General features: G+C 35.2%; 2 protein-coding genes across 2 annotated transcripts in view; one reads left to right on the plus strand and one right to left on the minus strand.

The window, feature by feature from the left end:
- LOC112127381 overlaps positions 1 to 27,177 on the plus strand; it is a 683,298-nt gene that overhangs the window by 119,992 nt on the left and 536,129 nt on the right. The gene's annotated exons all lie outside the window — the stretch shown is intronic.
- On the minus strand, positions 737 to 22,918 carry LOC106671786 (facilitated trehalose transporter Tret1-like). The gene is made up of 4 exons (XM_014402757.2): positions 22,556 to 22,918; positions 17,353 to 17,643; positions 5,734 to 5,921; positions 737 to 1,670 (listed from the first exon to the last, which is right to left on the minus strand). Exons 1-4 carry the CDS (start codon positions 22,605 to 22,607, stop codon positions 834 to 836), a joined length of 1,368 nt encoding a protein of 455 aa, XP_014258243.1. The 5' UTR covers positions 22,608 to 22,918; the 3' UTR covers positions 737 to 833.

Consider the following 27,177-nt stretch of genomic DNA (forward strand, 5'->3'; position numbering starts at 1 on the left):
AGATTTAAAAACCCGCAGATCTTAAAATTTCTAATAAAGACTTTTCTATGGCACGAGTGATGACCGGGTTTCCATCGAATCTTTCCGGAAATTTGCCCCTGGCACTTTCCACCGCAGGGCGATTATCTACTTCTGGCGTCCACGCATTTCGCGTTAATCCTTTGTCTCTCGTATAAAACCCCTCTGCCCCACCGGGGAAAGGGTTGAAGTATGGCGTGGAGCCCTTAATGAGAATTTACTACTAGAGCTCCCTCAATTAGCTACATACGCTACGTATTATATCTTGGTGTAATTGTTAAACCTCCCATTTTGTCCCGGGGGGGGGAGTTCCATTGTCCGAACGGCCCTTTGTGTCCTGGGATATAATTTGTATGGGCTAGCTTGAATATGCCGAGAGGAGGAATTTTAATTAAGGATTATTATTACTGAAAAAATATATAAACAGACATAAAGTTTTGAACAAACAGAACGTTGTAGGTTTGTTGAAAATGGAGCAAATGTTGGAAGTATTTGCGCACATTTTGGTTCTCGTTTAACGCATTGAACCTTGCGGTTTTGGTGAAAATATAAATCTCAAGACAGAATAAAATTTATGCACTGACTAATAAACTTCGAAATATGAAAGAAGCAGTAATTTTTAGTTGATTGTTTTAAGATTGTGGTCAATTTTAACTAGAGCGATGGAAATGGATCAAAATAGAACTATATAGTTAATATACTTAAAAGTTATAATTAACCAATCTATTAAATACAATATTTGCACTGTAAAAATACGCAATAAGTTTTTTAAATACAACATTACAGTCTTGACTTCATTAAAATTAAGACAAAATTTACATCATTTTCTGTATTTCGGCAAAGGTTTTTCCTTTGGTTTCGGGAAGGAAGAAGAAGATCAACACGGAGCCAATGAGCGACGATATAAAAAACAGGCAATAGTTTAAGTACAGTCCGACGCTGTCTTCGATAACTTGGTAGAGTTTCAGACACATGAACGACATAAGTGTTATGTTGAGTATAGTTATGCCTGAAGCGATACCTCTCGTGCTGTTGGGGAAGAACTCGCTTTGTAGGGCGGGCAGGAGAGCCCCGACTCCAAGAGATATCAAGCACATGAAGCCGATGATGGCGATGTAAGGGAGCCATTGGATCGTAGAAGTGTCTACACTAGGGAGTTCGTCTAGGATGTAGTAGAGAGCGGCTAAGAAGAGACAGGCTGAACCCCCGAACGAAGAGATGAGAATCAACGGTCTTCTGCCGACTTTGTCCACCAGGACAGCGGTCACCAAAGTTACCAAAAAGAGTAAACCTCCCAAGACTATGGTGAACACGTCGGCCATGTGAGGGTCGCCGCTCGTCCTCGCGAAGGTCTCCGACACGTAAACGATTATGGTCGTGAGTCCGCTCATGATTTCGGTGACGGCGACGGTTTGCACTAAGAACAACGCTTTGCGACCTTCCCTGGTACCGAGGATGTCCCGCCAGTTTCCTTTCTGTTCTTTCTCTTCCTGGATGGATGTCTGCATCTGCTGCAACTCCTGGAGTAGTTCGGGCGAGTCGGGGGTCGTAGCGCGTAGCCAACTCAACGCCTTGGCCGCTTCCTCCTGTCGCCCTTTCATAACTAGATAGTACGGCGACTCTGGACACCACAAGAAAAGCACGACGAATATCTGCGGGCATATAAACATGATAATAAAAAAAATCAAACTGATAAAACTAAAAGGTGAAAAATTGTAGGGCTTAAGTGTGATTCCATGCATTTAACTGGATCTTAATGAACCAGGTTTTGGCACCAGGTGATTTTTTAAGTATACCCAGCTTAGCTAACGTTTAAGGGACCGCTGTGGCCGAGGGTTTGAGTCCCCGACCCGTATTTACTACGCTATCGGTCCTGAGTTTAACCACCAGCATTGCCCATGGCTTTTTCATTAAGAAAAATATGAAATAAAAGCTTTACCCCTCGTCTCTGACAGCCTTTGGGTAGTTGGTTAGGCCCTCCTATTTGCAGCTCACTATTTTTTTAATGTTGTTTTCTCTTACGTCTTGTATTTGGATTTCAAGTCACCTGCTGTCTAGGTATAACTCCATCTGACTTCAGTGGAGCCTTTAGCTTCTTTTTGTTGATGTACAGTGGAGAGGACTCTTTTTACAACGTAAATGTACACCGGGTACGTTTTTCCTCAATCAGACGATCTCTACTTTCTGAGCCAGCTTTGAAAAACGAGCGGTCAGTCTGCTACACCCTAGGGCAATTGGACGTTATGCCCTCCTGTATGACAAGTCTTACTTTACTTTAATGTCAAACGAGCCGTTGGGTGTCCTGGACAAAGGATCAAACCACATTACTTTTTTATACTTGTTTTCAATTAAAATTCCATGAGGATTCGAACACAGAACCCCTAACGTGATAAATACGAGTCAAACGTCCTGACTACTTTGCCACTGCGGTCCTAGGTGAATTGTAAGATAGATGTTGATAATAAGATAATGGATAATATGATGCTTATTAATCATCTTAGATAGATGATAAAGACTAACCTCGCCTAACGCGTTACGTCATCTTCAGTATGTCTGTCACTAGACTTAGGGATGGACTAACCAGGAATTTAGATGACTTTGCAACGTCAACCTTCCCTTCACTCCCCTGACTGCCTGTGCTTACCTAAAGATCTGCTAAGGGCAGGCCACCCTTATATATAAGGAGCTCAACCTGCTTAGAGCAGACCCGTCAATGAGATCTCAACAGTATTGGAGCTAGCCAAACATTCGACAGCCGACGAGGCTACCCTACACTCACTACCGACATCGGCCTAGTTCATCCGACTCATCTACTTTTTCCACAGTCTTTCACGGTACAACACAGTGCAACAGCTACAAAACCAGCGCCTACTAAGAACCCTGGAACCCGGGATACGAAAAATTGGTAGCAAGTAAAGTGGTAACCCAGAAATATTTGTTTCTGCGAACGTTTAGGGAACGCGCAATTTTTCGATTCATTGCCCTACTGTTTGGACAGACTCAAACATTGGAAGAGCATGTGAGGAGTGCCTAGGCTAACTAAAGTTTCCACTAGGTGGGACTACGAGTTCAATGGTTTCGCCTTTCAAGCAACAGTCAAATGCATGCAGCACTCTTATATATAAGAAGGGGGCTCATCCCGCTTAGACTGCAGACTCGCTGGAGGGATCTTTACACAAATGGAGCAAGCCGCAAACACCAGCTACAAAGCAGCAAGGGTACTCTTAAAAACTTGAACGACCGTGTGTGTTCCTCGGAATGGACGTGACCTGACGGTTTTTTTTTTGGGGGGGGGATAAGAAAGCACGCTACCCCTGTAAATTTGAAAACTACTAAACAATAAGGATCGTCTCAGTACATAAACGTAGATGTCGGGCGAGTTTATGAGAAAAGTAGGTCGGACATTTTATGCCTTTCACCTTGTATATATTAGATTTTGTTTTTATTGTATTAAAATTTATATTGAAGACTGAAGAGATCCATTTTTTCAGAGTATAAATGCCAGAGAATGTAGTGTACATAAAAAAAGAAACAAAGCATAAAATGTTATCCTGTAACCAGCGTGATGCCGTAATTCACCATATGACGGACTCTATTAATGGTATGCCCTGGACACGAGCCGAGTTATGGGACTCTTGGGAAGTCTATTAGATGTACCATTGGGGGCTGACGCTATCCGAACGGCAAAGGATTTATGCACGGAAAATTCAATCGCAGTCTCAACACACAGCCCATTTGTCTTTCGCGTTATCTTTCGAACATAAAAATGTCAAATTAGACATTTATGTCGGGCCCGAGTCTCGCAATTTTTTCCCTGGCCCGGATTTGCCTAGGAGGCGGTGGGACCTGAAGGAGAAAATCTAAATTGATTTAGTGCCGAACTTTCGTAGACCCGGCTAAACTCAGGGCATTAGTTAAGTGCAGCTTTCGTGTTTTCGAAAGCTGTGTTTCACTATTCACGCTTCCTACGCTATTGATCGTCACAAAAAAAGAACAAACAATCAAGCAAAGACTACAAGAAAGAATTGATTCTTAATTTTTTGCTGGTATCTATACTGATTTTGTGGAATTCCATAATAAGATGAAGGGTAGGAATTAAATTGTCTTTTCCACAATAGGCATTTCGGTCTGAAAAACCATATTCAGTGTTTTATTTTATATAAATGGTTTGATAGTTTTTTTTACATTCTTACAAGTTCAGAATTCGATGTCCAAATAGCCCATTCTTAACAGACTACGTCATCTAATTGATTCTTAATTTAAAAAATAAGAATAAGTACAGTAAAGCAAAAAAGTAATTCCTGACAAACAAGAAAGCTTAACAACCAACTACCCATTGAGAAGGGCTAATAAGGCGTCAAAAACGACTTTAAAATCATTTCTTTTATTATTCGCAACAAAAATCCGTGGGTCATGCCGGGATTCGAACAAAGCACCACTAGCGTATACAAGTCGGACCTCTAACCCTAGGCCACCGAGGTCCCCCGAATATGTACAGTTTTGGAAGTAGAATGGGGCTGTGTTGTGCAAGTGTTGTGCTATTCATTGAGAATAAATGGTAATAATCTCAGTGTGTTTTGATAGAAAAAAAAGAAAAAAGAAAAGTAATAGAGCTGATTAATATTCAAGGGTTTTGATAGTTGACAGCTACCTTTGCTTTGGATCTTTGGTTCAATATATTTTAAAAGAAATCGTGCATGATATGGGATGTGTAGTTTTTCATTTTTATTAAAAAAAGCTCCATTCTTTCATGTTCTTGTGAAGTTATACGTATTACCGTTCACTGATGATTAGATACTATAGTGTATAGTTTATCTGAAAATATTGAGTATTGTGTTGCTAATTGATATTAATTATTCCAATTAATTATCCTTTTTTTATTTAAGGCTTCTGATTGAGATGAAAAATTAGTGTCACGAGCGGGATTCGAACCCACGACCTTCGGCACAATACGCCGCAGCTCTAACCACTTGAGCTATCGTGACTTCGATCCCCTCGGATATCAACTGCTCATCTCAACCTACAACCGATCAAATTTTCCCTCTTTTTGCCATATTTTCAAATGTCGTGTTATCATGAGAGATTCTCAGCCACTTATGAAGTACCACGGGGAGCTGTTAGTGAAGTAATTACTTATTTTAATTATTAAATTAATCCCTATTTGCTTAGTGGTCATAATTGACCTATTAATTCTTCCATTTGATTATTATTTTTTGAATCTAAGGTTTTTGGTTGAGATGAAAAGTTAGTGTCACGAAGGGGATTAATTTATGACCTTTGGCACAATACGCGTGTTGTTCTTTAAAACTCACATGCTGCGTAATTAGGTGATTCAGAACAAATAGATTACATTTTCCAGAAATTATGGGAATTTTTTTGAAACTTTATCGTAGGTTTGTACACAAACCATTTTGCATTGGCACAGAAGGAAGTAAGACGGTTTGTCGGCAAGATGTTGTTTGCCGTCGCGTTCCAGCCGACAAGGATTCGTACAGGGGCCACGTCGAGTTAGCATACGCTGCGATGTTCCGCCTTAGATTTAACACCGTTTGCAAGTCAAATCGTTGAGATATGCACACAAGGAAAGGGGGTCCGACAGACGCTAGTACTTACTGTCTACTTAGTTCTGTGTAAAGCTGCGAAGGCTTATGTTTAAATATCCCTTCGAATGGTAAAAAATTTGGACGAGCTGTTATTTTGATAACAGGTACTTACCACGGGTGGGGCGATTGAAAACCACGTTAGTCCTTCGTAGTCGAAGAAAGCTCCGACGGAATATTCATAAAGGACCCCGAGGTACCACATGCCCTGGAAGAAGGAGCTGAGCGCACCGCGCAGTTTCGGGCCCGATATCTCGCCGAGGTACATCGGAAGCACGGTGAATTGAACAGACATGGCCATACCTGAAACATATAAGTACTTATTGCTATTTCATAATAAATAAATAAGAAATAAGATAAATAAAACACAAAATACAAATAACAATTTTGCGTTTAGTTAATGAATATTTGGAGACCCACTAGTCGAGTAGTTGCAGCGGGTCTGACATTGACTTTTTCATCTCAACCAATACCTTACTTAAAGATTAATTAATTAAAAAGAATTGATTTGATCAAACGGACCACGAAACCTAATCGATTTAATAAGTAAAATAGAATACTTCACTAAAGCTCTCAGTGGCCATTTAATTTGTTGCCGAGAATCAAATAGATTACACGGCATTTGAAAAATGGCAAAAAAGGAGGGAAAATTCAAAAGGTGGTGTTGAGATGGGAAGTTGGTGTCCGAGTGGATCGATGTCACGATAGCTCAAGTGGTAGAGCAGCGGCGTATTTAGCCGAAGGTCGTGGGTTCGAATCCCGCTCGTGGCACTGACTTTTTATCTCAACCAATACCTTACTTAAAGATTAATTATTTGAAAATATATTTTTTATCCTGTACACTTATTGGATATGCTACCCACCACTTGAAATTCAAATACAATTTCCTGCATGATACCGATAATTTGGTATTAACTTTTCACCCAAACTTCTTGGTCTTTACAATTTATTGTATTGATAGTAATGAATTATTGTATCTTACTCTTAGATTGTATATTTTTGTTTTGGATGCTTTCTGATTATTTCAATTGGTTCATTCAATTGGTAAACATTGACATGTAGGATAGTTTAATTGAAAGCGCGAAATTATTCTTCGTGAAGTCGAGTTGTGCCCCCAGAAATTTTCCATTCGCTCCCAGTTGGACCACAGATTCGTGTTGCAAACAATATGAGGAGATGTGGATCATTTGGAGACCCATCAAAGTCACATCATTTTGACGAAGAAATAAACATTTTGTCGTAGGTTCTCAAAAATACCCTCCCTGAGAAAGACCGGAAAGGTTTTGGGGTTTTCAAAGAACGAGAGATGTCCTCAGAATATACAATTTTAAGCCATATCGTTTTCTTCTGATCCAGGGGCTTTCGGGACACTGACTTTTATAGACGGTTAATGTTTCTTTCAGAGATGTTGGGATAGATCGATTTTGAACAATGAAGAAAATATTCTCTCATAAGTCCTCTCTCTGGACTGATGAATCCAAGTGCACCACAAATGGTATTCTCAATCGAAGTGGGCATAGGAAGACCCCCTTTCACTAATTTCAAATCTTTTTGAGCTATCGTTTTCAGTGTAAAAATCCGTTAAAACAGTCCTTAAAAAAAGTATACGTTCTCATTTGAAATTTCAAAGTTTTACAAGCTCTGAAGTATCCTGACAACAAATATTAACAAAAAGAAGTACAAATTTAAAACTAAACGAAAAAATATTAACTACGTATTTTTGGGATTTTCGATAACGTTATCTGTTCAAGACAAATTCAGCCAGGGCATCTATAAAGGACACCCTGTATAATGCATTTTTAATTAATCTAAAATTATAATAGAATGTGAAAACAATTTGATAAAGATCGTACTTTGAAAGCTTTTTATTAATTAATTTTTTAATAATGACTAAGTGAAAATCATTACGATCTTTCTTTCGATGCTCCATCAACTGAAGAATTTTCCGTTTATTAAGCGTGAACGTACATATAGAAAATAATCCGTCTACAACGGAATCGGTGGCAATAAAATACCTTGAATTAATTAAATCTTGGCAGTTTGTTCGTCTGAGGCAATTTACGGATGAAAACATTTGAACAATTACTCAAGAGTTAGGAAGATTGTTTCCGTAAAGAACCTCCTCCTTTCTTTCAACACAACGCCGTAAAGCAAACACTGTTAATTAATTTGAAATCGAGCAAGTTTCAATCAATGTACCGATAACAGTTATGAAATAATTACACGTTAATTAATCGAAACCATCTGTTAACCTACAAACTAATCTATGACCAATATTACAGAAATCAATAGGTAATTAATCTAATAAAACAAATAAAATACCACAATTTGCGTAAATAAAGCAGTGAGGATAGTTAATAAAGGAACAGGGCAAAAGGATAATTTATAACTGTTCGACCCAGAAAAGTGAGCAGTGCCATCAATATCAATATTGAATTTACTCGTAGACCAACCAACCCGGCTAATTAAACGGGTACTCTTTAAAAATAAAACAATTATTTTTTTGAAGAAGAAGAAAAGAAGAGAGAAGGCAAAAAAATTGAACAATATTATGCGTTTGTTTGTCTGTGTAAAATAAACAATACAGCATAGCTGTCTGCCGGAAGTTTAGGTCTTAGGAAAACTGGACAGAAATGAAAGGTCGAAGTCAAATAAATTAAATCTCTTGTATCAAAACAGTAAATTAAAAATTGAATTCTCCAACTAAAATTCATTGATATTCCTAGGCTGCTCTGCCTATCTGATAATACAGCTGGCCGATCGTCTAATTATGTGTCAATCGTGTTTTTCTCAGTATTGCCTTTCTAAATTCATTAAAGTCCAGGTGCACGCAGAGGACATGGAAAGTGTCCTCCTCTTCATTCCTGCCCCACATCGAGGATTTTGCCTGCCTGTCTCTATCTTCGTCGTACGGGCATTAAGATATATATATTATGCAGGGTGGGCGACCAAGACCCAAGGGGTTGGTTAAATGCCTGGGTAGACTCGCACCCCATACCAAGAGGGCATTGAGTTTTAGCGATTCTACCCTCAAGCCTAAGATCCACCTCGCTACATCCACTCCTGTATAGTTTCCCAGGCCTCTGGTTGTCATCCTCCTGTTCAACTTAAATCTATTGGTCGTTTTGACGCGCAGTTGTATACTTCTTCTTTATACATACTGTCAACTTTGTTGGAAGGCGGTTGCCAGGCATGGAAGCCACGTTTACCATGAACATTAGGTGTACACTCAACGTGTAAGTTGTTCAAATCAGTTTCAAGGTGGAAGATATAATGCGTGTAACGAAGCAAATAAAAAAGTTTTCGAATAAACTTATACAACAGGCCTTCCGCTCCCGTGCACTCCTCATAACCCACATGGGTCCTGTAGCACAAAATAGCTCAGATGATCGCCCTGATTATGGCAACCTTGCCACTCCAAGGCACAACTTTGTCACCAGAGAGAATTTATCGCAATCTTTGCCAATTCAGATTTTTGGTTTAATTATTTTCAAATTTCTATGAAACAATAATTTAGTATCGACCACCAATTTACCTATGAACACTGGATCAAGATATAGTCTAGAAGAAGAAAGCAAATTTAGTTACTTCTGTCTTGCGTCGACCTATTTTAAGGTCATCGCCAGGGGACATATTAATTTCACTTTATGAAAAACATTTGTCAATCAATATATCTGTACAGAATTTGCAAAAGAACCTTAAATATGTAGATTGATATATTTAAGTTTTTACAGGCGATCTCCAATTTCCTTGAACTCAGTCCCAACATTGCCAAGGACTGTAATTGAACCTTATCCCGGAGGTCCTACTTTTGTTATCAAAGGTCACTTTTAAAATTGATAAGACCTTTATAAATCAAACTTAAGTCTATAGTATCGGTTTGAATGTTACAATTATTGTTTTCATTTTAGTATGTAGAACCTCTTTTATTCTTCTGCTGAGTAATTGAGATTCTTTGTCAATTATTTGAACATTCGAAAAATCAAATGTACGCCTTCTTGATATTGGATGTATTGATAGTGCGATACCATTTCTGGATTTATTACAACAATCAGAAACATGACCATAAATTCTATTTTTTATTCTCTGTTTTGTTTGACCATTGTCCATTTTCAAATGCCCAAAATTTTGAATCCAAAGAATCTTTTCTACCTTATCTTTGGGTTTATAATGTAAAGAGCTCATTGAATTGTTGTGTTTGTACCAAAAATTGATGTCGGCTGTATATTTCTTTATCAAATCTTTAATTTGGGCAGAATCACAGGGACGTATGTTTTACTCTTGTGAAAGGATTATTCACATTTCTATCGGTTTTTTTGCCATTTGTTAACTTCCTTAAATTAATATTTAACAATCTATTAACCAATGTATTTGAGTAGTTAATCCTTAAAATTCCAAACGCTAGTATGTTCTCCTCAGAGGCTTTGTATCAAATTAGTAGCTTCAGTTTTTGACCAAAAGAGTGAGAAGTTATAGTTTTATATCTGTCAGAGTTCAATTCTTTTGGGTCCCACCAAGTCATCAATGAGCCCGCTGGGCTTCTGACACTTCCACGCCTAGATAGGGAATAGAGCCACTATTTTAAACTTCGTATGTGAATTGTATGGTCTCATAGTAATTATTAAAAAGGTTAACTCCCAAAATTATCCCTTGGAAAAATCAGAAACAAGACATCAACATTCTTACATATGAGCTTACTATAAGTGATCTGATTTAATCCCAATCAATCAATTCATTCATTAGGATATTTTAAAAAATGGGGGGAGGCAAAATACCTTTCATCGTCACACGATCAACCTGCATACATATTTTTTATCATATTTAAAATAGTCATTCATACCTGAGAAAATCACTAGATCAATGAACAAATCAAGAAACAATTTATTGCAAATGATATTAATAAGCAAGCAAATAATTTAATAGCACTTTTTTCTTCTGAAGCGTGATTATATATTGATATTTTTATTTGTTTTAACGTGTTTTTTTAGTGACAGGTTATTTAATCCGACAAATTATTTGTTTTAACGCTCCAGCACTGTTTTTTACTTTCATTAGGTCTATGTCACTATAACTTCCAATTTATAAACATGACAAAAATATTTTACGCATATTTTTACGTTATTCCGGAAGTGTGTAAAAAAATCTTCCATCGCAATTTACTTATTTCAAATCCCTCGTAAATAATTCAATTGCGGCAGCAGAGGGCCAATTTTCGACATGGATACCGTTGGAATCAGGCAGAAGGCTAATGCCCGATTTAAATTCAGCGGGCATATCGTCGCAGTGGGCCAATTAAAAATTCAAATAGGAAAATTCTCCAGCCCGAGGCAAACCGAAATGGGTGAGAAGGTGTTAAACAAGTGGGCCAGAATCGTGACTTGTTTAAGTTAGACGCTCATCAAGATTCAATTAGTACCGATTAGAAAAATCCGGGGCGCAACCCGCCCGTGGAATTAACAGGAGGGTTGCGAATTTTAATTTGCTTGTTCCTAACTTAATTTGGCCCGAAGCTAATTGCATTCCTCAATTCCTTCCGGCAGCTCTTCTCCGAAAATGTCTCAGTTTGTCTCTGTTTTCCTTTAATGGGTCACTTTACTTTCCTCCTTGTACATCCTTGACAATCACATAAATTGTTCCATCGAATCTGAAGAAAAAATTGAAACCCTTTGAGTTTTATCAAAAATAGATCAAAATCAAAATTAGTGGTATATTGAAAGAAATCACAAACTTTCGAAGAGCCTGACGGGATTTAGAAGGAAACGTTCTATTATGTAAACACATGATAATCTAGTGATCGATATTCAGACTACTTTTACCTTCAATCTTATCACATTAGCTTTCCTCATAGACATTAAAGGAGCGTATGCTTCTGCCAACTATTCGATATTGTATATAAAATGGCCCTGCTCAAAATACCAACTTAAATCAACAAAGTATTGACAACTTTGGTCCTTGTTATGAAAGAACAAAGTAACGGTCGAAAATATTTTTTTTTTGCAGACGACTTGATGTTATAGGTAATATTTTGATATATTGTTGAACCTTGTGTTGTCTTGGGGCAGGGCACAGATCGCTGTTCCGGTGTACCTCAGGAATATAGAGATTTTTATATGTATGTTCATGAGTTGTTTTTATGTTAATTTACTGGAATGTAATTTATTTGCGTGGAAAGAAGGGATTGTTTAGCCCCTCCTCGAGGAATATCGAGTACTCTGGGAAGAGTGGTGGCCTCTGGAGAGTAAAATTAATTTATTAGCGAGAATGAAGTGGGTTTGACCCTCCCTGAGGAATATCGAGTACTCTGAGAAGAGTGTATGACTTCTGGGAGCAAAATAAGTTATTAGCGAGGATGAAGTGGGTTTGATCCCTCCGCGAAGAATATCGAATACTCTGGGAAAGTGAATGTGTCCAGATATCGGTGTTTGTGGTGATGTATACGTATTGTATGTTTTATGTGTATTCTGTAGTTGGCAACCCGATGTACAAATGAGATGCTAGCATTTTAGTATACCGACTTCTTGTTAGTTGTCACAAAGCATAGAGGTCAGAAACAGAGAAATGGCTGCAGGTTTAAAGATACTCGTGAAACACCAAGAAAAGAAGTAAGAACACGCAAAGAGGCGGCGATGAGCTCAACTGTTTGTCGTCCCCTAAAATTCCCACATTATATTAATTTTTACAATTGAACGTATAATGGAGCTATTATTTTCAAATCTTTCAAACCTGCACTTTTTACCTGCGGTCGAAGCAAGTTAAAAAAAATGTGTATTTTATTTGAACCACTGTTTTATGATAAAACCACGAAGCCACATTGAGGTAGAGGAAGTTTGAAATTGTTTGAAACATGGCTTCAGTCTCTTTTCAAATCTGCAGTTTTAAAAATATTAAATCATGTTAAATGTGCAGGTGTTTTAAAGCAGTTTGTAAACAACGATCTTACAAGTCGATTTCAATTCAAAGTTTTTACAATGCCGTTAAAATAAGTATAAATAAAAAAATAAAATAAAGAGTAAGGGTATTCATTATATTGGCAAAGCGTTAAATATTTATCTTTTTTTCCTCTTAAACTATAAAATTAATATTATTTGTGTTTATAAACTTCAATACTTTGAAAAAAGGAGCCAAAGTTGGATTATCTGAAAAATAATGCAAAAAGGAAGGATTTAAGAAAGACAATTATAGGAATGGTTTGTTGAGCTTAATTGCTTGCAAATATTATTTTATTTGAACTTCCTCTCGCAACTTTTCTCGTTGAAAGCGTTTCGAATTAATTTATGAGACGAAATTCTAATTGGGAGCCATTGCAAATTCGCAAATTCGCAAATTAATTTTTCAGAAAAATATTCCCGTCTATCTTTTACAAAAGGCGTTTTTTCCTATTCAAAAGGGGTTTAGCTTAAAACTCTAGTATACGTATCAACATTTTAATTGGGCGTTTTTATTATGTAAAAAGAAAAGCATTAATACGTTTTTTAACGAATGATTACCATCTTTATGATGCGAATAGTCGAAAGAGTTTTGAATGATTATTGTTCATGCCGGTTTAACAAATAATACAGCCGGCTGAAGCGTTTAATGAACGGTTACAGCACTTAGCGACGGACAAAAACCAGTCAAGTGAGTCAATCATAATCTCGTTACATTTAAACAATTTAAATTAGGTCTATTGACGAGGCACAATGAAGTGAAAAACAGGAAGTTTTTTTAATAGATGGCCTTTTAATTTTTGATGAGTTTTTAAATTGTATTAAGTTCTGTTAAATTTTGAGAAAATGAAAACTTCTCATACAAATATTTAAAAGAGCAAAATTTATTAACCAGCGATTTGATTGATATAATTCAGTCAATATAGATTATTTTACATTTTTTACTGGTTAAATTTAAATTACTAATTCTAAAATGAAAAATACCCATTATTTTAACTAGGCATAAATATGCATGTATGGAACCGTACATACTTGGGTTGTGTGTCAATATAAAAACAGTCAAATCATCGTGCGAAAGAGAGAGGAAAAGGAGTGAACTGAACTTTAATTTTTCATGTGTTCAAATTTAGGACTATACTGTCCTCTCTTACAATTATGTACAGAACATTAGGTGAAAATGTTTTCACAAAGGTTTCCTTTTATAATGGAACCTTTTTATATTATTTTTAAATTTTAATTTAACTTCATTTAATTTAAATTATTTTTAAACATTTTTTATGTACATTATTTCTCACTGAGAAGATTTATTAATTAATCTCTAGTAAGATTTATTTATTAATCTCTAGTAAGATTTATTTATTAATCTCTAGTAAGATTTATTTATTAATCTCTAGTAAGATTTATTTATTAATCTCTAATAAGATTTATTTATTAATCTCAATAATGAGAAATAATATACATAAAAAATCTTATAAATTAAATGCATTCAATTTTATTTAATAAACATGATCGCTATCATTTTATAAGTAATAAAATATCTATTTTAAACCAAGTTCACTCATTTTTAGCTTTTACAATGTTTTATTACTATTCATTTAAACATTTATTTTTTAGTTAATTGATCTTTTTTTAAAATTTTTGTAAACAAATTAACATGTTTATTATCTTGTCAATATGATTTACTTTTTATTTTTAAACGTCATTTTTATTTACGTTGTGATGAATAACGAATACTCTCTGGCCTAAACACAAACATTACCATTTTATTTTTATTCTATTCATGGGATAGTAAAACCAGAACAACAAGCAAATATTTAAATTTTCTTGTTTTTATATGTCTTTCTCAAAATGAAATTTAATTATTGCTTTTCTCAGTGAATATGGCACTGAGTATAAGTTTACCATTCCTTGAAGGTTGTTTAGGTTTCTTGCAGCGTAAACTACAAACAATCGTTTGAAAATTAAGGTTTGTGTTTTGTAGGTACAAATGAATTTTTTGAAAGTTGTGTGTTATGTTTGTGAGTATTGTTCATGAACTCAATTTAATTTTTTTAAATAACTGGGCTTTCCTGTTTTAACGATTTTAAGCGATGTTATTGTAAATTTTACTTTTAAACTTTAGCCATCTAAGTTTTTAATAGAAAGGTCAAATATGGTCAAATAATTTGGGTTGAAAAAAGTAGGGAATGCATGAATTGTACGCTTTTTTAAGCTTGTATATTGGTGTGTTGCTAGAATCTGAGTAGCATCAACAAACCCATATACATATATATGCAAAGAACGAAGAGTTTTTTTAGACTCGCAAATGTTGGTCACATAATGAGAAGGAGAGAGTGAGAAAGAGTTAGAAAGGGGGAAAAGAGCGAGAGATGAAAGAAGAGAGTGAGAGAAAATGTGGGAAACATTGAATGAGAGAAAGAGAGAGAGTGAGAGTGTGAAAGGGCGAGGAAAAAGAAAAACGTATATTAACATAGAATAAACGTGCATAGAAATGATGAAGATGGGGTGAGTATGACAATTAACCTTTCCAAATGATAGTTTTTTCTCAGTGTGCCGTTTTCGACGATCCACATTTTGAGCATTAAACTTTCATCATCAGGTTGATAAAGTTACAAAGCTTCTCTCGATATGAATTGTAAGGGTGAATTCATGTCGAGAGACGTACTTGTAACTTCTTCATCCTGATGATGAACGTTTAATCTTCGAAGTTATCGTTGAAAACGACAAACTGTGAGTAAAAAACTCACATTTGGAAAGATTAGAATAAACGTGCATGTAATCATGTAGACATAGGCTGCGGTATCAAGAGAAAAATGGGTCAAATCTTAGTTTGCCTTTGCCACACAATAAAATAATGAATAGTATTGCTCAAAATGAGCAGTGAATTAGAAAAAGGGAGAAAAAAACAACAAATATTTAAGAAGTGATAATGGCGATATTGTAAATCTCAAGACTACCTCAATAAATGAATAAAAAAATAAAGATTTTACCCCATGCCTTTAAAGCAATCCTTTTACGGCCACTGTTATAAGCGCAGTTAAAAATTTAATTTGAACAAACTGAAAAATAATATAACCAATTTTCAAATTACGTGGGCTTGTTAAATCAACACATGCTTCCTGTCAATTAGAACAGATATATCACAGGTCCGTCCGATCTCGCTGTTCGTGTAGAGACAACGCATGCTATATGAGGAAACCGTGTAAAACGGGACAAGTACATCAGAAAACGGTGCCACTTGATGCTGGCAGACTAATTTTCCAAACGTAGACGTATAATCCAACTCTCTGCGGGATAGCTAGTTGACCGGCATAGCGTTTTTATAGTGCACAGGATAAAAATCCTTTTAAACAATTTCGTTTGTTTTGCACGTTTTGGCTCAGATTTGGCAAGAATGATTGTTTTTAACGTCACAAAAAAAGTCCGTCCTCTATCCTTTTCCATGATGTTAAAGATCAAATATTGGTTTTGTTCTAGTAACATTTTCTAATGGATTATACAAAAAGCACACACACAATACAGACTGAATTTAATAGACTAACAATAGAGGATAACCATGACCTGAAGCTAAAAATAATACAACGAAATTTATTAGTTAACCTTGCTATTCGAACATCAATTTCTATGCAGAACTACAAAATGAATTCAAGATATAATATCTATAAGATATTTCGGTAAGAAAATATCCAACAGACACAATAGCCAAGCTGAAATATGATAATAAAAAAACACTTCATTTACGATAATAATTCTTTAAAAGACAATGCACATTGTGTTTAGTTGTTCGTTGATCGGAATGGTTGGTGTTATTTTGTCTTTACAAATTCTATTACACTCAGATTTTCGGGAAAATCATAAACTTATGCAGGCGAAACATAAACTTAGATAGATAGATGGTGATCTCGGAAAAAAGTGAGATGGAGAAAACAAGAGAGAGGGAGAGAGAGAGAGAGTGTAAGGGAGGACGGGAAAGGGAGGAGGGAGTGGGAGGGGGATGGATAGATAGGAAGGAGAGAGAGAGGTTGAGGGAGAGAGAAAGAAAGAAATGCATAAACAAAACAAGATAAATTAGATTGTATTAGGTAGATAGGTAGAGGTAGAGCGAAAGAGTGAGAGAGAACGTGAGGTAGAAAGGGTGAAAAGGGGTGAGAGGGAGAGGAAGAGAGAAAGAACGAAACGTATAACAAAAAAAATAGATTATATAGATAGGTAAATAGACAGAGCGGTAGAGAGAGAGAGAGAGAGAGAGAGAGAGAGAGAGAGAGAGAGAAGAGAGTGGAAGGGAGAGATAGATAGATTGATAGATGGCGGGAGAGAGATAGAAAGAGAGAGAGAGAGAGTGAGTGAGAGGGAGAGAGGAAGGGAGGGAGAGGAATGGAGAGAGGGAGCGAGGGTGAGAGGGAGAGAAGGAGAGAGAGAGAGGGAGAGAGAGAGGGAGAGAGAGAGATAGAGAGAGTTAGGGAGAGAGAGAGAGTGAGAGTGAGTGAGAGAGAGATCGTGAGGAGAGGGAGAGAAGAGGTGAAAGGGAGAGAGAGAGAGAGAGAGAGAGAGAGAGAGAGAGAGAGAGAGAGAGAGAGAGAGAGAGAAAGGAGAACCCTATAAACAAAAAAAAATCAGATAAATTAGATTGTATAGACAGGTAAATTGGACAGGTAAATTGTATAGATAAATGGTAAGGTAGCCGGAGAAGAGGAGAGATAGAGAGCCAATGGAAAGTAAAGGAGAGAGTTGTGTTGAATGATTTCATGTCAAAAATTAAATATTTTCTGCATAAAACCTCAAATAAATTTAAAAAAAGGTTAGCTCACCTTGTACTGTCCTCATAAAGTATAAAGTGATGACGGACCTGGTCGATAGGGCGAGGATCCAGGTGAAGATGTAGATCGGCCCGGTGAGCCATAGCATGATCTTCCTTCCCCAAAGATCGACGAGGAACCCCGCGGGAATCGGTGTGATCAGATTGCCGACTTCGATCAAGGCGACGACCCATGATCCTTGATCCGCGGTCAAAGGAATCTCAGAATCAGGCTCCTTAAGCCTGTACAGCAACGGTGTTATCCATGTATAACAGTTCCCAGCGCAAAACAACGTCAATGAGCCTTTAAAAGAAATATAAGGAGATATTTACTTTTTAAACTATTTGAAAAGTAATGAAGACTGTCATAAGTCAATCTCGTCTTAACGCTTCCTTTTTTGAACACCCACTGTCTACACCGTCTTTCTGGAAGTTTCCGAACGCCAAAGAAACGAACTATATAACTCATCTTGCTATATGTGATTATCTATAAATTTTTGATTCAAAATTGTACGAATTGTACACCCAACAACAAAACCTCGCTTCACATCTGGTGGACTAAAGATCAATATCTGGATATTGATTTCCACATTTACCATAAAAAGCAGTGTGCTAGGTCATTATGCATGGGGGCTTTACTATCCATAGTCGATCAAGTGCGGTCAATGTTCATCAAGTAGTAGACTTAAACGAAAAACTGTGACATTTATCGTTGAGGGTTACGAGGTTATGTTTTTGTGCTATGTTATACATGGTGAATAAAATTCATCAACATCACTTTATGTCCATAAGTCAACTGCTATAAAAACATGACCCCAAAGTAGCATCTATTGTCCGATAAATGCGTAAAACTACTCATATTATGGCAATTGACGTGCTACATAACATTGAGACAATGAGGGTAACAAAATCAGGTTCAAGCCGAAAAAAATTTCAAATCATTTTTTTAATTATAAAAAAGGATATTTTGTCATAAAAACGTTTTAAAGAAGTAAATTAAATGAAATGTCTACGAGTCTGGATAGACAAATTACTTTACGTACGAAAAGAATCACAATTAATTCACCTGCTCAGCTTATCAGCAGAAGTGTATCGGGGATGCCTCTAGATAAATTGCTACATCCGACATCCTTCCTAATCCATTATACCATTGACCAAATTACTCCTTTCAATTAATTAATCTTTTTATGTAAGGTTTTGGTTGAAATAAAAAATGACCCAAACCCACCCGTTGAAAAAGGGCAAAAAGGAGGGAAAATTCGAAAGGCTGTAGGTTGAGATGGGGATTAGGTGTCCGAGTGTACCAAAGCTCGTCGAACGATAGCTCAAGTGGTTAGAGCAGCGTATTGAGCCGAAGGTCGTGGGTTCGAATCCCGCTCGTAACACTAGCTATTTTTTCAACCAAAGCGTTACATAAAATGATTCTTCCTAATGTTACTTGGCAAAGGATAATACAAAGACAAACTTTAAATCTGTATTAGTAGCCAGATAGTTGGCTCTGTCAGTGATCATCTGCACTGACACAAAGTTCACCAAGAAAACTAAAATGTATCAAACTGGTCCTTTAACTGTAAGTCAGAGCTGTTGGTCATTGTCAAACCTGATTGAAGGAAAACGATCTCTATCATAAAACAACCAATTAATTAATTAACCAAAGAGTTGGACACCGCATTATCACCAGATAAATGGCTTCAGCCAGCATCCTGCTCAAAGGTTGTTGATTGTTCAGTGATTATCTACATTGACATCATCAAAATTCTACAAGAACATCCCAAGATGACAAACGAAGTTCTTCAACCGTCAGGCTGCTGCTCGTTCTCAAACCTCTTGAATAAAGGAAAACGAGCCCTCTTTGGTAAATATAAAAGGTTCATAAAAGGCTTTCAAACCTTCTTGATTTTGGTTTATGCACAGTCCAACAACTTCCACGTGAAAAATTTGGTTGACCAAAAACATGAACACACCATTCCGAGTAGATGTTACATCCAGCATCCTTCCTAACATTTGCTTTAAAAGGGAGCTCCATAAAGAAAATTTAAATATATACTTGTAGCAGGTAGTCAATTGTTCAGAGATCATCTACAATGACATCAAGCTCACCAGATATGTACAAAATGGCAAACTGGTTCTCCATCCGTCAGTGGCTCATCAAGAAAGTGGCCATTAAAAGAACGAAACAACAGACATCTTGCCCAAGAAAGCTCAGATCAAATTAGTTTCCACAAAGTGCCGCTAAATGTTCAACCCAGAAAAAAAGCGACAACAAAAAGATCACACGAAAGTAAAAAAATTAAACTATTTAGCCAATTTTTGACAGCACTTGGGAAAAATTGTGCATGCGTCGCAAATGAATATTCAAATCGAATAATCTTCCTTCCTCGTTAATCTATCAATAAGCCCCTAACGCCAGTGGCTTTACGACCTTCTTGTTCGGTAAATAAACCCTAATGGAAATAATGTTTACAGCGGTTAGGGAGTTCCTCCACTGGAGGTCCCAGCAAGAGGTACTTATACTTTCACGAGGGGTGGGCTTATTTAGTCATTGTGCTTTATGTACTAGTCTAAGCTGTATTAAATATGGCACAAAACATTTATTTATCAACTATGTAACTAACTGATTTGATACTTACAACTATAAATACATATTTTGTACAGAAATTAAATATTTAACTATTTACGATCTTATAATTCTCCCTAAATATTTGGGTGATCCTAAGGATCCACCTTTGCTTTCTGTTAGACCAAGGACTTATTAATTTTATTTAATGATTGCTGAAAGGCGGATGCTTCTTTAAATCTTTCCTCTTTAGAACTTCATCTCAGCTGAATATTCAAATGTGTCTTTTTGATTTCTTCAAAATATGAAAACTAAAAAAGTTAATACATATAACCTTATAGTAATAATAATAAGCATACAATTCATAAAAACGATGCAACTGAAGTACTGGAGAGAAAATGCCTATCATCCGCCAAATTTAAATTTAAAATATTTTAGAGTTAATTTATGTTTTTTCTAACTAAAGTTATGAATGATTTTAGTTGTTTAAATAAAGAACGAATTAGGATAGTCATTTGTTGATTTGCTTTTAGGCAAAAAGGAAAGTCGAGATGTAAAGTTAATATTTTTGAGATTTTTAATTATATGACCAACTGTTTCAATCAACCCATTGACCTCACAGTTCAAGTTCGTACGCTCATAGCCGATTTAAGTCGCATTTGTTGTCCAAAATAGGATTAAATCATTCTTCATGTACGTTTTTAACGTTATCTAAGTTAATATCTGGTTTTTCCCTTTGGAGTGAAATTATACTTCATAAATCGTGGTTTTTCCTCTCCTATCCGATGCTAGCAGGTTGTGGGAACTTGTAATAGATCCAGTTCAATATAAAAACTATATAAAAAAAGAGCAACCTTGAAGGAATTTTTTTTGCAAGTTTTCCCAATGTTTTATTGCTGACTTATGCAACCGTCGACACGATCTGTTTTTGCATGTGGCTTTCGTAATCGTAAAACATGTATAATATTAATATAATTGGAATTATTTACTTGCTATTTAAATTAATTTAATTCAAAACTTTTCGCTTCTCAGGGAAAAATAATGTTATATGCAAAAAATCCATTAAAACTGATTTATACTGATATTTATGGAAATACCATGCCGTTTAAAGTTTTCCGTTTTCCAAGTAAATACGCAAGTTTTCTATATATTTAGATTTTTTAGAAAAAATTCCTCTGTCAAAAAATTGCCCTTTTCACTTAATAACCAAAACATTTAGAAAAATAGAAAATTTTACTTTATCACAATTAATGATAATTGTTTCGGCCAATTTGTAAATAATTAAATTTATTCAACACGAGTGAAATATTTTCAGGCAAAACAATCGCTCTATCATAACAGAAAACAGCACAACAATGAATGAAACCTATTTTCCCTCTTTTTCTCCTCACAAATCTGTCGTATTTCATGTACTTTTATTATGTTACATAACGTCAACGTTTACATAATGACTTGAACACTTTTTCTTACGCATTTTTAATTCTTCCACGTTGCATAAAAGGGCACATGTTTTATTATGCGATTAAGCACGACAACAATGTTGTTTGGTGTTACGAAAACAGAATGTTTTTACGTTAAGAAATTTACTTGCTATCTAAATGAATTTAATTCAAAACTTTGCGATTTCATTTCTGGGGAGAATAATTGCTATATGCAAAAAATCCATTAAAACTGATTAATACTGATATTTATGGAAATTCCATTCCGTATAGAACATTTATTAACTTGACGTTTACAGGTTTCCATTTTCCAAGTAAATACGCAAGTTTTTCTATATATTTAGATATTTTTAAGGAAAACTTGAATGAAGTTGTTCTTAAAAAAATCTAAATATATAGAAAAATGTGTGTTGATTATTGACCGTTAATCGATATTTATTTGAAATCGTGAGATGCGGTCTGGTGTGGTACTCTCGACACGACATGCAAGAATGGCACAATTACACAGAAGCAAACACTTTGAGCCCTGAAGATGATCTCAATAAAGATCGAAACGTTGGCACGATAAAGAAAATGTTTTTCTGAAGCCTACATCACACCATACCGCATCTCACGATTTCTAAATAAATATATATATAGAAAAACTTGCGTATTTATTTGGAAAATGGAAACCTGTAAACGTATATATATGTATCACATAATTATAATAACTGAACAATTTTAGGTGTGTAAACATTTCATTACAATCTTTTTTGGATCAATAATTCAGCTTTAATCTGTTTTTTCTGTTTTACATGGGGTCTCTTAAGAAATAACAAACCAATTATTTTTTATATATTGGGAGATTGATATATCCAAAAATAATAAGACTAAAGTTCTCAATCAAACAAAATAAAATGACAACATTGTTTTATTCCAGAATAAACTCATGTAAAATTATAAAAATGTTTAATAATTCAACCAGGGAAAAATACTCATAGAATATATAATATTAGTCCATTTTGAAAGCTCGGAATTAGCTAAAAAATTCATTGGGCAACATTCTAAATTAAACAAAAAACAATACTTTTGTAATAAATACGTATAAAGAATTTCGAGAAAGCCTTGCCGGAAAATAATCGACCTGAAAGCCACCGACAAATTTCAAGGACTGACCGACTGATTATGCCCCGTTCATTGACTTTTTTCTAAATCGGGATTTAAATGGATAAACGACTCACTGATAAATGCTGCGAGATACTGTCTGAGGATACTTGCTGAGGGAAGCTGCATTTCGGCTGGACCATACCTAACGAGTCGCAACCTCGGAACAGACTGATAACAGAACAGGTCCCTCGGCGGGAATGTATTATCTTCTCATAAATTTTGCACCGTCTCCCTCCAATTGCCTCCGGCCTGTTAACCTCCGGATCGTGGATGTTATGTTAAGATGGGTATACCATTTAAAAAAATCGAATTATGCACCTTTGTAACCTTTTGACAAAAGGCCTTATACGTTTCTAGCTTGAAATAATAATGCCTAAATTTCAAATGCACGCTAACTAACACAATAGATCAAGGGATTACTAACACTGCGAGAAATTAATTGAAGATGCCTCTAATCGTTTAGATACGCCCTGACATAGTACCAACTGTCTTATCGTTTTGTTAATTTTATCCCAGTTTGATCGGACAATCTCTTTTAAAATTACATAATATTCAACACCCACTGTGTTCCTTTTGAACTGAAATAATTTACTTTAAAATTATAGAAATTTTTATATTACTATATTGCATTAAAAGATTTTTCAAGCAGAAATAATGCTTAGTTTGAACAGTATGTGGAAAATGGTTCAGGTTTTCAACTTTTTGTATGGTCGTTGTGAAGGAAAAGCGCAAAAGTGAATGAAGAAAATAAATGTATACAGGTAAAAAAACTGGTAGAATCTTAAGGTCAAGTTTCAAGTTCATCCTAAAAAATCACCAACAGAATAATTCACAATGACATCGTAGTTATTGTTATACAAAACAAAGTACGTACAAATACTTTATTCAAAAATTCTGTGAATATTAATATAACGATTTATTTTGTATTTAAAAACCCACAAAAACCTTGTAGATAATACGAAATTTTACCACGGCCACCAAGTTTTATTACAATAACAGGACTAGTCATGTGGTATTTCTATACAAATATTTTCATGCATGGCGCGACGTTACAAAAAAATAAAATAAAAATAATAACAATAATAAAAATGGAAATGTACCTCCAAATGTGTATAATCCACAGTTTCTTCGATTAGAAACAATGATTATTTGCAAATCGAGAAATGCGGTCTGATTTGGCGTAGGTTTTAGAAAAACATTTTCTTTATCGTGCCAACGTTTCGATCTTTATTGAGGTCATCTTCAGGGCCAAATAATCATTAACTAACGGTCACTAAACACATTAGAAACAATCATGAATGTCACAAATCGAGAGAGAAAGAGAGAGAGAGAGAGAGAGCAATGGGCATAGAAAAGTATATCGATTAGATTATATAGGCAGATAGGAAAATAAAAGGCATACAAATAAATAAACTGAGGAGGAGGAGGAGGAGAGGGGAGAGAGAGAGTGAGAGAGAGTGAGAGAGAGAGAGAGAGAGCAATGGGCACAAAAAATATATCGATTAGATTATACAGGCAGGTAGGAGGTTAAAAGATAGATAAATAAATAGAGCGAGGAGGGGAAGAGGAGGAGAATGAGAAGAAAGAGAAAGAGAGAGAGAGAGAGGACAGTCGGAAAGAGACACAGAAAAATATATCGATTTGATTATAGATAAGTATGTAAATTGATAGTTAGAAAAATACGTAGGTAAATAGTAAGTGATGGGAAGGTGGAAGAATAAGGGCACAGAGAGAGAAAATGAGAAAGTGATGGTGAGGGGGAGAGACAAAACGGAAAAAGGCAGCTTTGTTAAGGAATTTGATTGAATAGAATATAGTTAGATGGGGAATGAAATTCGAAATAAAGAGGAACAAAAATAGAAAGAAAGAAGTTGGGGAGAGAGAGAGAGAGAGAGAGAGAGAGAGAGAGAGAGAGAGAGAGAGAGAGAGAGAGAGAGANACAGTCGGAAAGAGACACAGAAAAATATATCGATTTGATTATATAGATAAGTACGTAAATTGATAGTTAGAAAAATACGTAGGTAAATGGTAAATGATGGGAAGGTGGAAGAATAAGGGGAAGAACAGAGTGTGAGAAAATGAGAAACTGATGGTGAGGGGAGAGAGAAAACGGAAAAAAGGCAGCTTTGTTAAGGAATTTGATAGAATAGAATATAGTTAGATGGGGAATGAAATTCGAAATAAAGAGGAACAAAAATAGAAAGAAAGAAGTTGGGGAGAGAGAGAGAGAGAGAGCAATGGGCATAGAAAAATATATCTATTAGATTATATAGGCAGATAGGAAGATAAAAGGCATACAAATAAATAAACCGAGGAGGAGGAGGAGGAGGAGGAGGAGGAGAGGGAGAGAGAGTGAGAGAGAGAGAGAAAGAGAGAGAGATATACAGGGAAAACAAGAGAGAGATAAATAGAGAGATTGATTCATTGATTGATATCGATTTATTTACATAATCTCTCAAGATTTGGAGGACCACTCTTGCATCTAAAGACAAGTACAGATTTATTTTTACAATTGCTCTACTCAATCTTTTAGAAGTACATAAAACAAAAATATTCCTTGGTTTTACACTTTGACCAATTCATTGTATAATATTACATAATCTGTTTACATATTAACAAGAAGGCAAACGAAAAATAACATAACATTAACTAAATAATTAAATTTTGCTTTTCAAAATAAAACAAAATTTCTTCAGAACAAAGTAAAATAACTGAACATTCTTTTACAGGGCATTTACAACTAACAGAGGGATATTAAAATGTCAGACAGTATTATGATTTAAATTAAGCATAGTTTTAAATTGAATTAACCTTAGTTTCTGCATCTCTTATAACAGTAATGAAATATATATAAACTTAGTTATTAAAATAGAAATAGTAATTAACATAATAAAAATAAAAGAACATTTTTTGTTTAATTTTTTTTACAAAATCGTTTGAAAGTAGCCGAGTTTTTAATTGTTTTTTAAAACTTTCTATTTTATTACATTTCCGCATGCAGTTTGGGAGTTTAGAGAACGTTTAAACAGGGAGAGAGAGAGAGAGAGAGAGAGAGAGAGAGAGAGAGAGAGAGAGAGAGAGAGAGAGAGAGAGAGAGAGAGAGAGAGTGAGTGAGTGAGTGAGTGAGTGAAAGAGAGAGAGAGAGAGAGAGAGAGAGAGTGAGTGAGTGAGTGAGTGAGTGAGTGAGTGAGTGAGAGATACAAAAAGATAAACGTCTTCATCAGACAGCTTTTTTAAAGGTGGATAAAGGTGGTAGTAGAAAAGAAAAGAAATTCATGTTATTGTCATTTCTAAGATATATATTTTTTATTACATATTGCAAAAGAGTTTCCGTCTCAGAAATATCTGATAAATTTCTTATTGCTCATGCAAGATTATGGCTAAATTTAGAAGGTCTCATAGTTCTCTTTCATGTATGTAAAATTCAAGTGATAATTCATTCAAACTTTTAATTTAGCTTAATATTTATTATTTTACCTTCTTAATAACAACACGAAATGGGTGCCTTTGGATTGTCGACACTCCTTATAAAAAAGGTTCCTGATACATTGTAAAATAAATATTTAATATATATTGTTTTCACAAAGACACGTTGATCAATTTACGATTTATGTTTATGTAGTTGTAACATTGGTTGAGTTTTAGTACCACAAAATGTTGTTACATGTACGATCAACAATGTGTGTTGATCCTTTTATCCTTTGAGGATTTTGTTGTAAATCCGCGGTGATTCCTCTTGAAAATATTTCATTCATTCTGCGCCGATTGAACGGCACTTCTTCAAATCATGTGATGTAAGTAGTTGAGGTCTCGTAATAATTGTCAAACAATCCTTGTTAACATGGGGCGTTAATCTTGATAAATATTTTTTTTTAATTATTGCTCTTTCATTTGCTAACATATCTCATTGACTGTTTACTCTCTTATAAAAGAAATTATCCCACTCAGTCGGTCATTAGTTAATAATTAAAAATATATAAATATAAACAGTTAAAATGCGAGTTACTTTTTGTCGATTTTATTTATAATTTTTTTTTTAGTTTTCGACGCGAAATATAGCTGATTTTGTCACAGGTTATAAAATGTTGGGAATTGTTGGTGGGACAGTAGCTGTTTCGTCGAAGATCGAGAGTCATTGAGAGGAAGATTTTACACTGACGCGCTTACGACTGATAAGAAATTGCGTCCATGTTATTCGAAATGTAACACCCGTTAAACTCTGAACAAACATTTGCTCGGAGCGACTACACAACAAACAATGATTACGAACGAGTTTGGCTTTTCAAAAAAAGGCAAACAAAAAGAGCGAAATCAGGGAAAGAATTCTCGACAAGAGATTCGACTTATTTACGAATAGATTCAGGGCAGGTTCAAGTGTTTAATTCCGTGCCACGGCTACCGGAAAGTATGTATCAATCACCTAAGGAGTTGCTAAGAAGTTGAGGGTTAAAGTCTTATAAGTACTCCAAACCTATTAGCACTTAGCAACAACGACCACTTCCCCTGAAGTTCCTTATTAATTTTCTTACACGAAAGCGTTTTGTAGCAGTTTAATACAAAATAAATACATCAAACTTTATTGTAAAAGACTATAAAAACTTCTTAAAGAATTTTAGTTCAGTTATATGCCACATTGCAGGTTATAAACAAATACAGGAAATCTTATTAAAAAGTAATCTGGGAAATGATTCTCGCC

This window comes from Cimex lectularius, unplaced genomic scaffold (assembly GCF_000648675.2).
Source record: "Cimex lectularius strain Harlan isolate CLEC.00 unplaced genomic scaffold, Clec_2.1 scaffold1, whole genome shotgun sequence".
Taxonomy (NCBI): Eukaryota; Metazoa; Arthropoda; class Insecta; order Hemiptera; family Cimicidae; genus Cimex; species Cimex lectularius.

Bases quoted from the DNA above. Each gene is read 5' to 3' on its own strand.
- LOC106671786 (XM_014402757.2), bottom strand. From the start codon at position 22,607: ATGCAGCTTCCCTCAGCAAGTATCCTCAGACAGTATCTCGCAGCATTT. The intron at 17,644-22,555 runs GTGAGTCGTTTA...TTTCTTTTAAAG, and splicing joins GTATCTCGCAGCATTTATCA to GCTCATTGACGTTGTTTTGC. The intron at 5,922-17,352 runs GTGAGCTAACCT...TATATGTTTCAG, and splicing joins CTTTATGAGGACAGTACAAG to GTATGGCCATGTCTGTTCAA.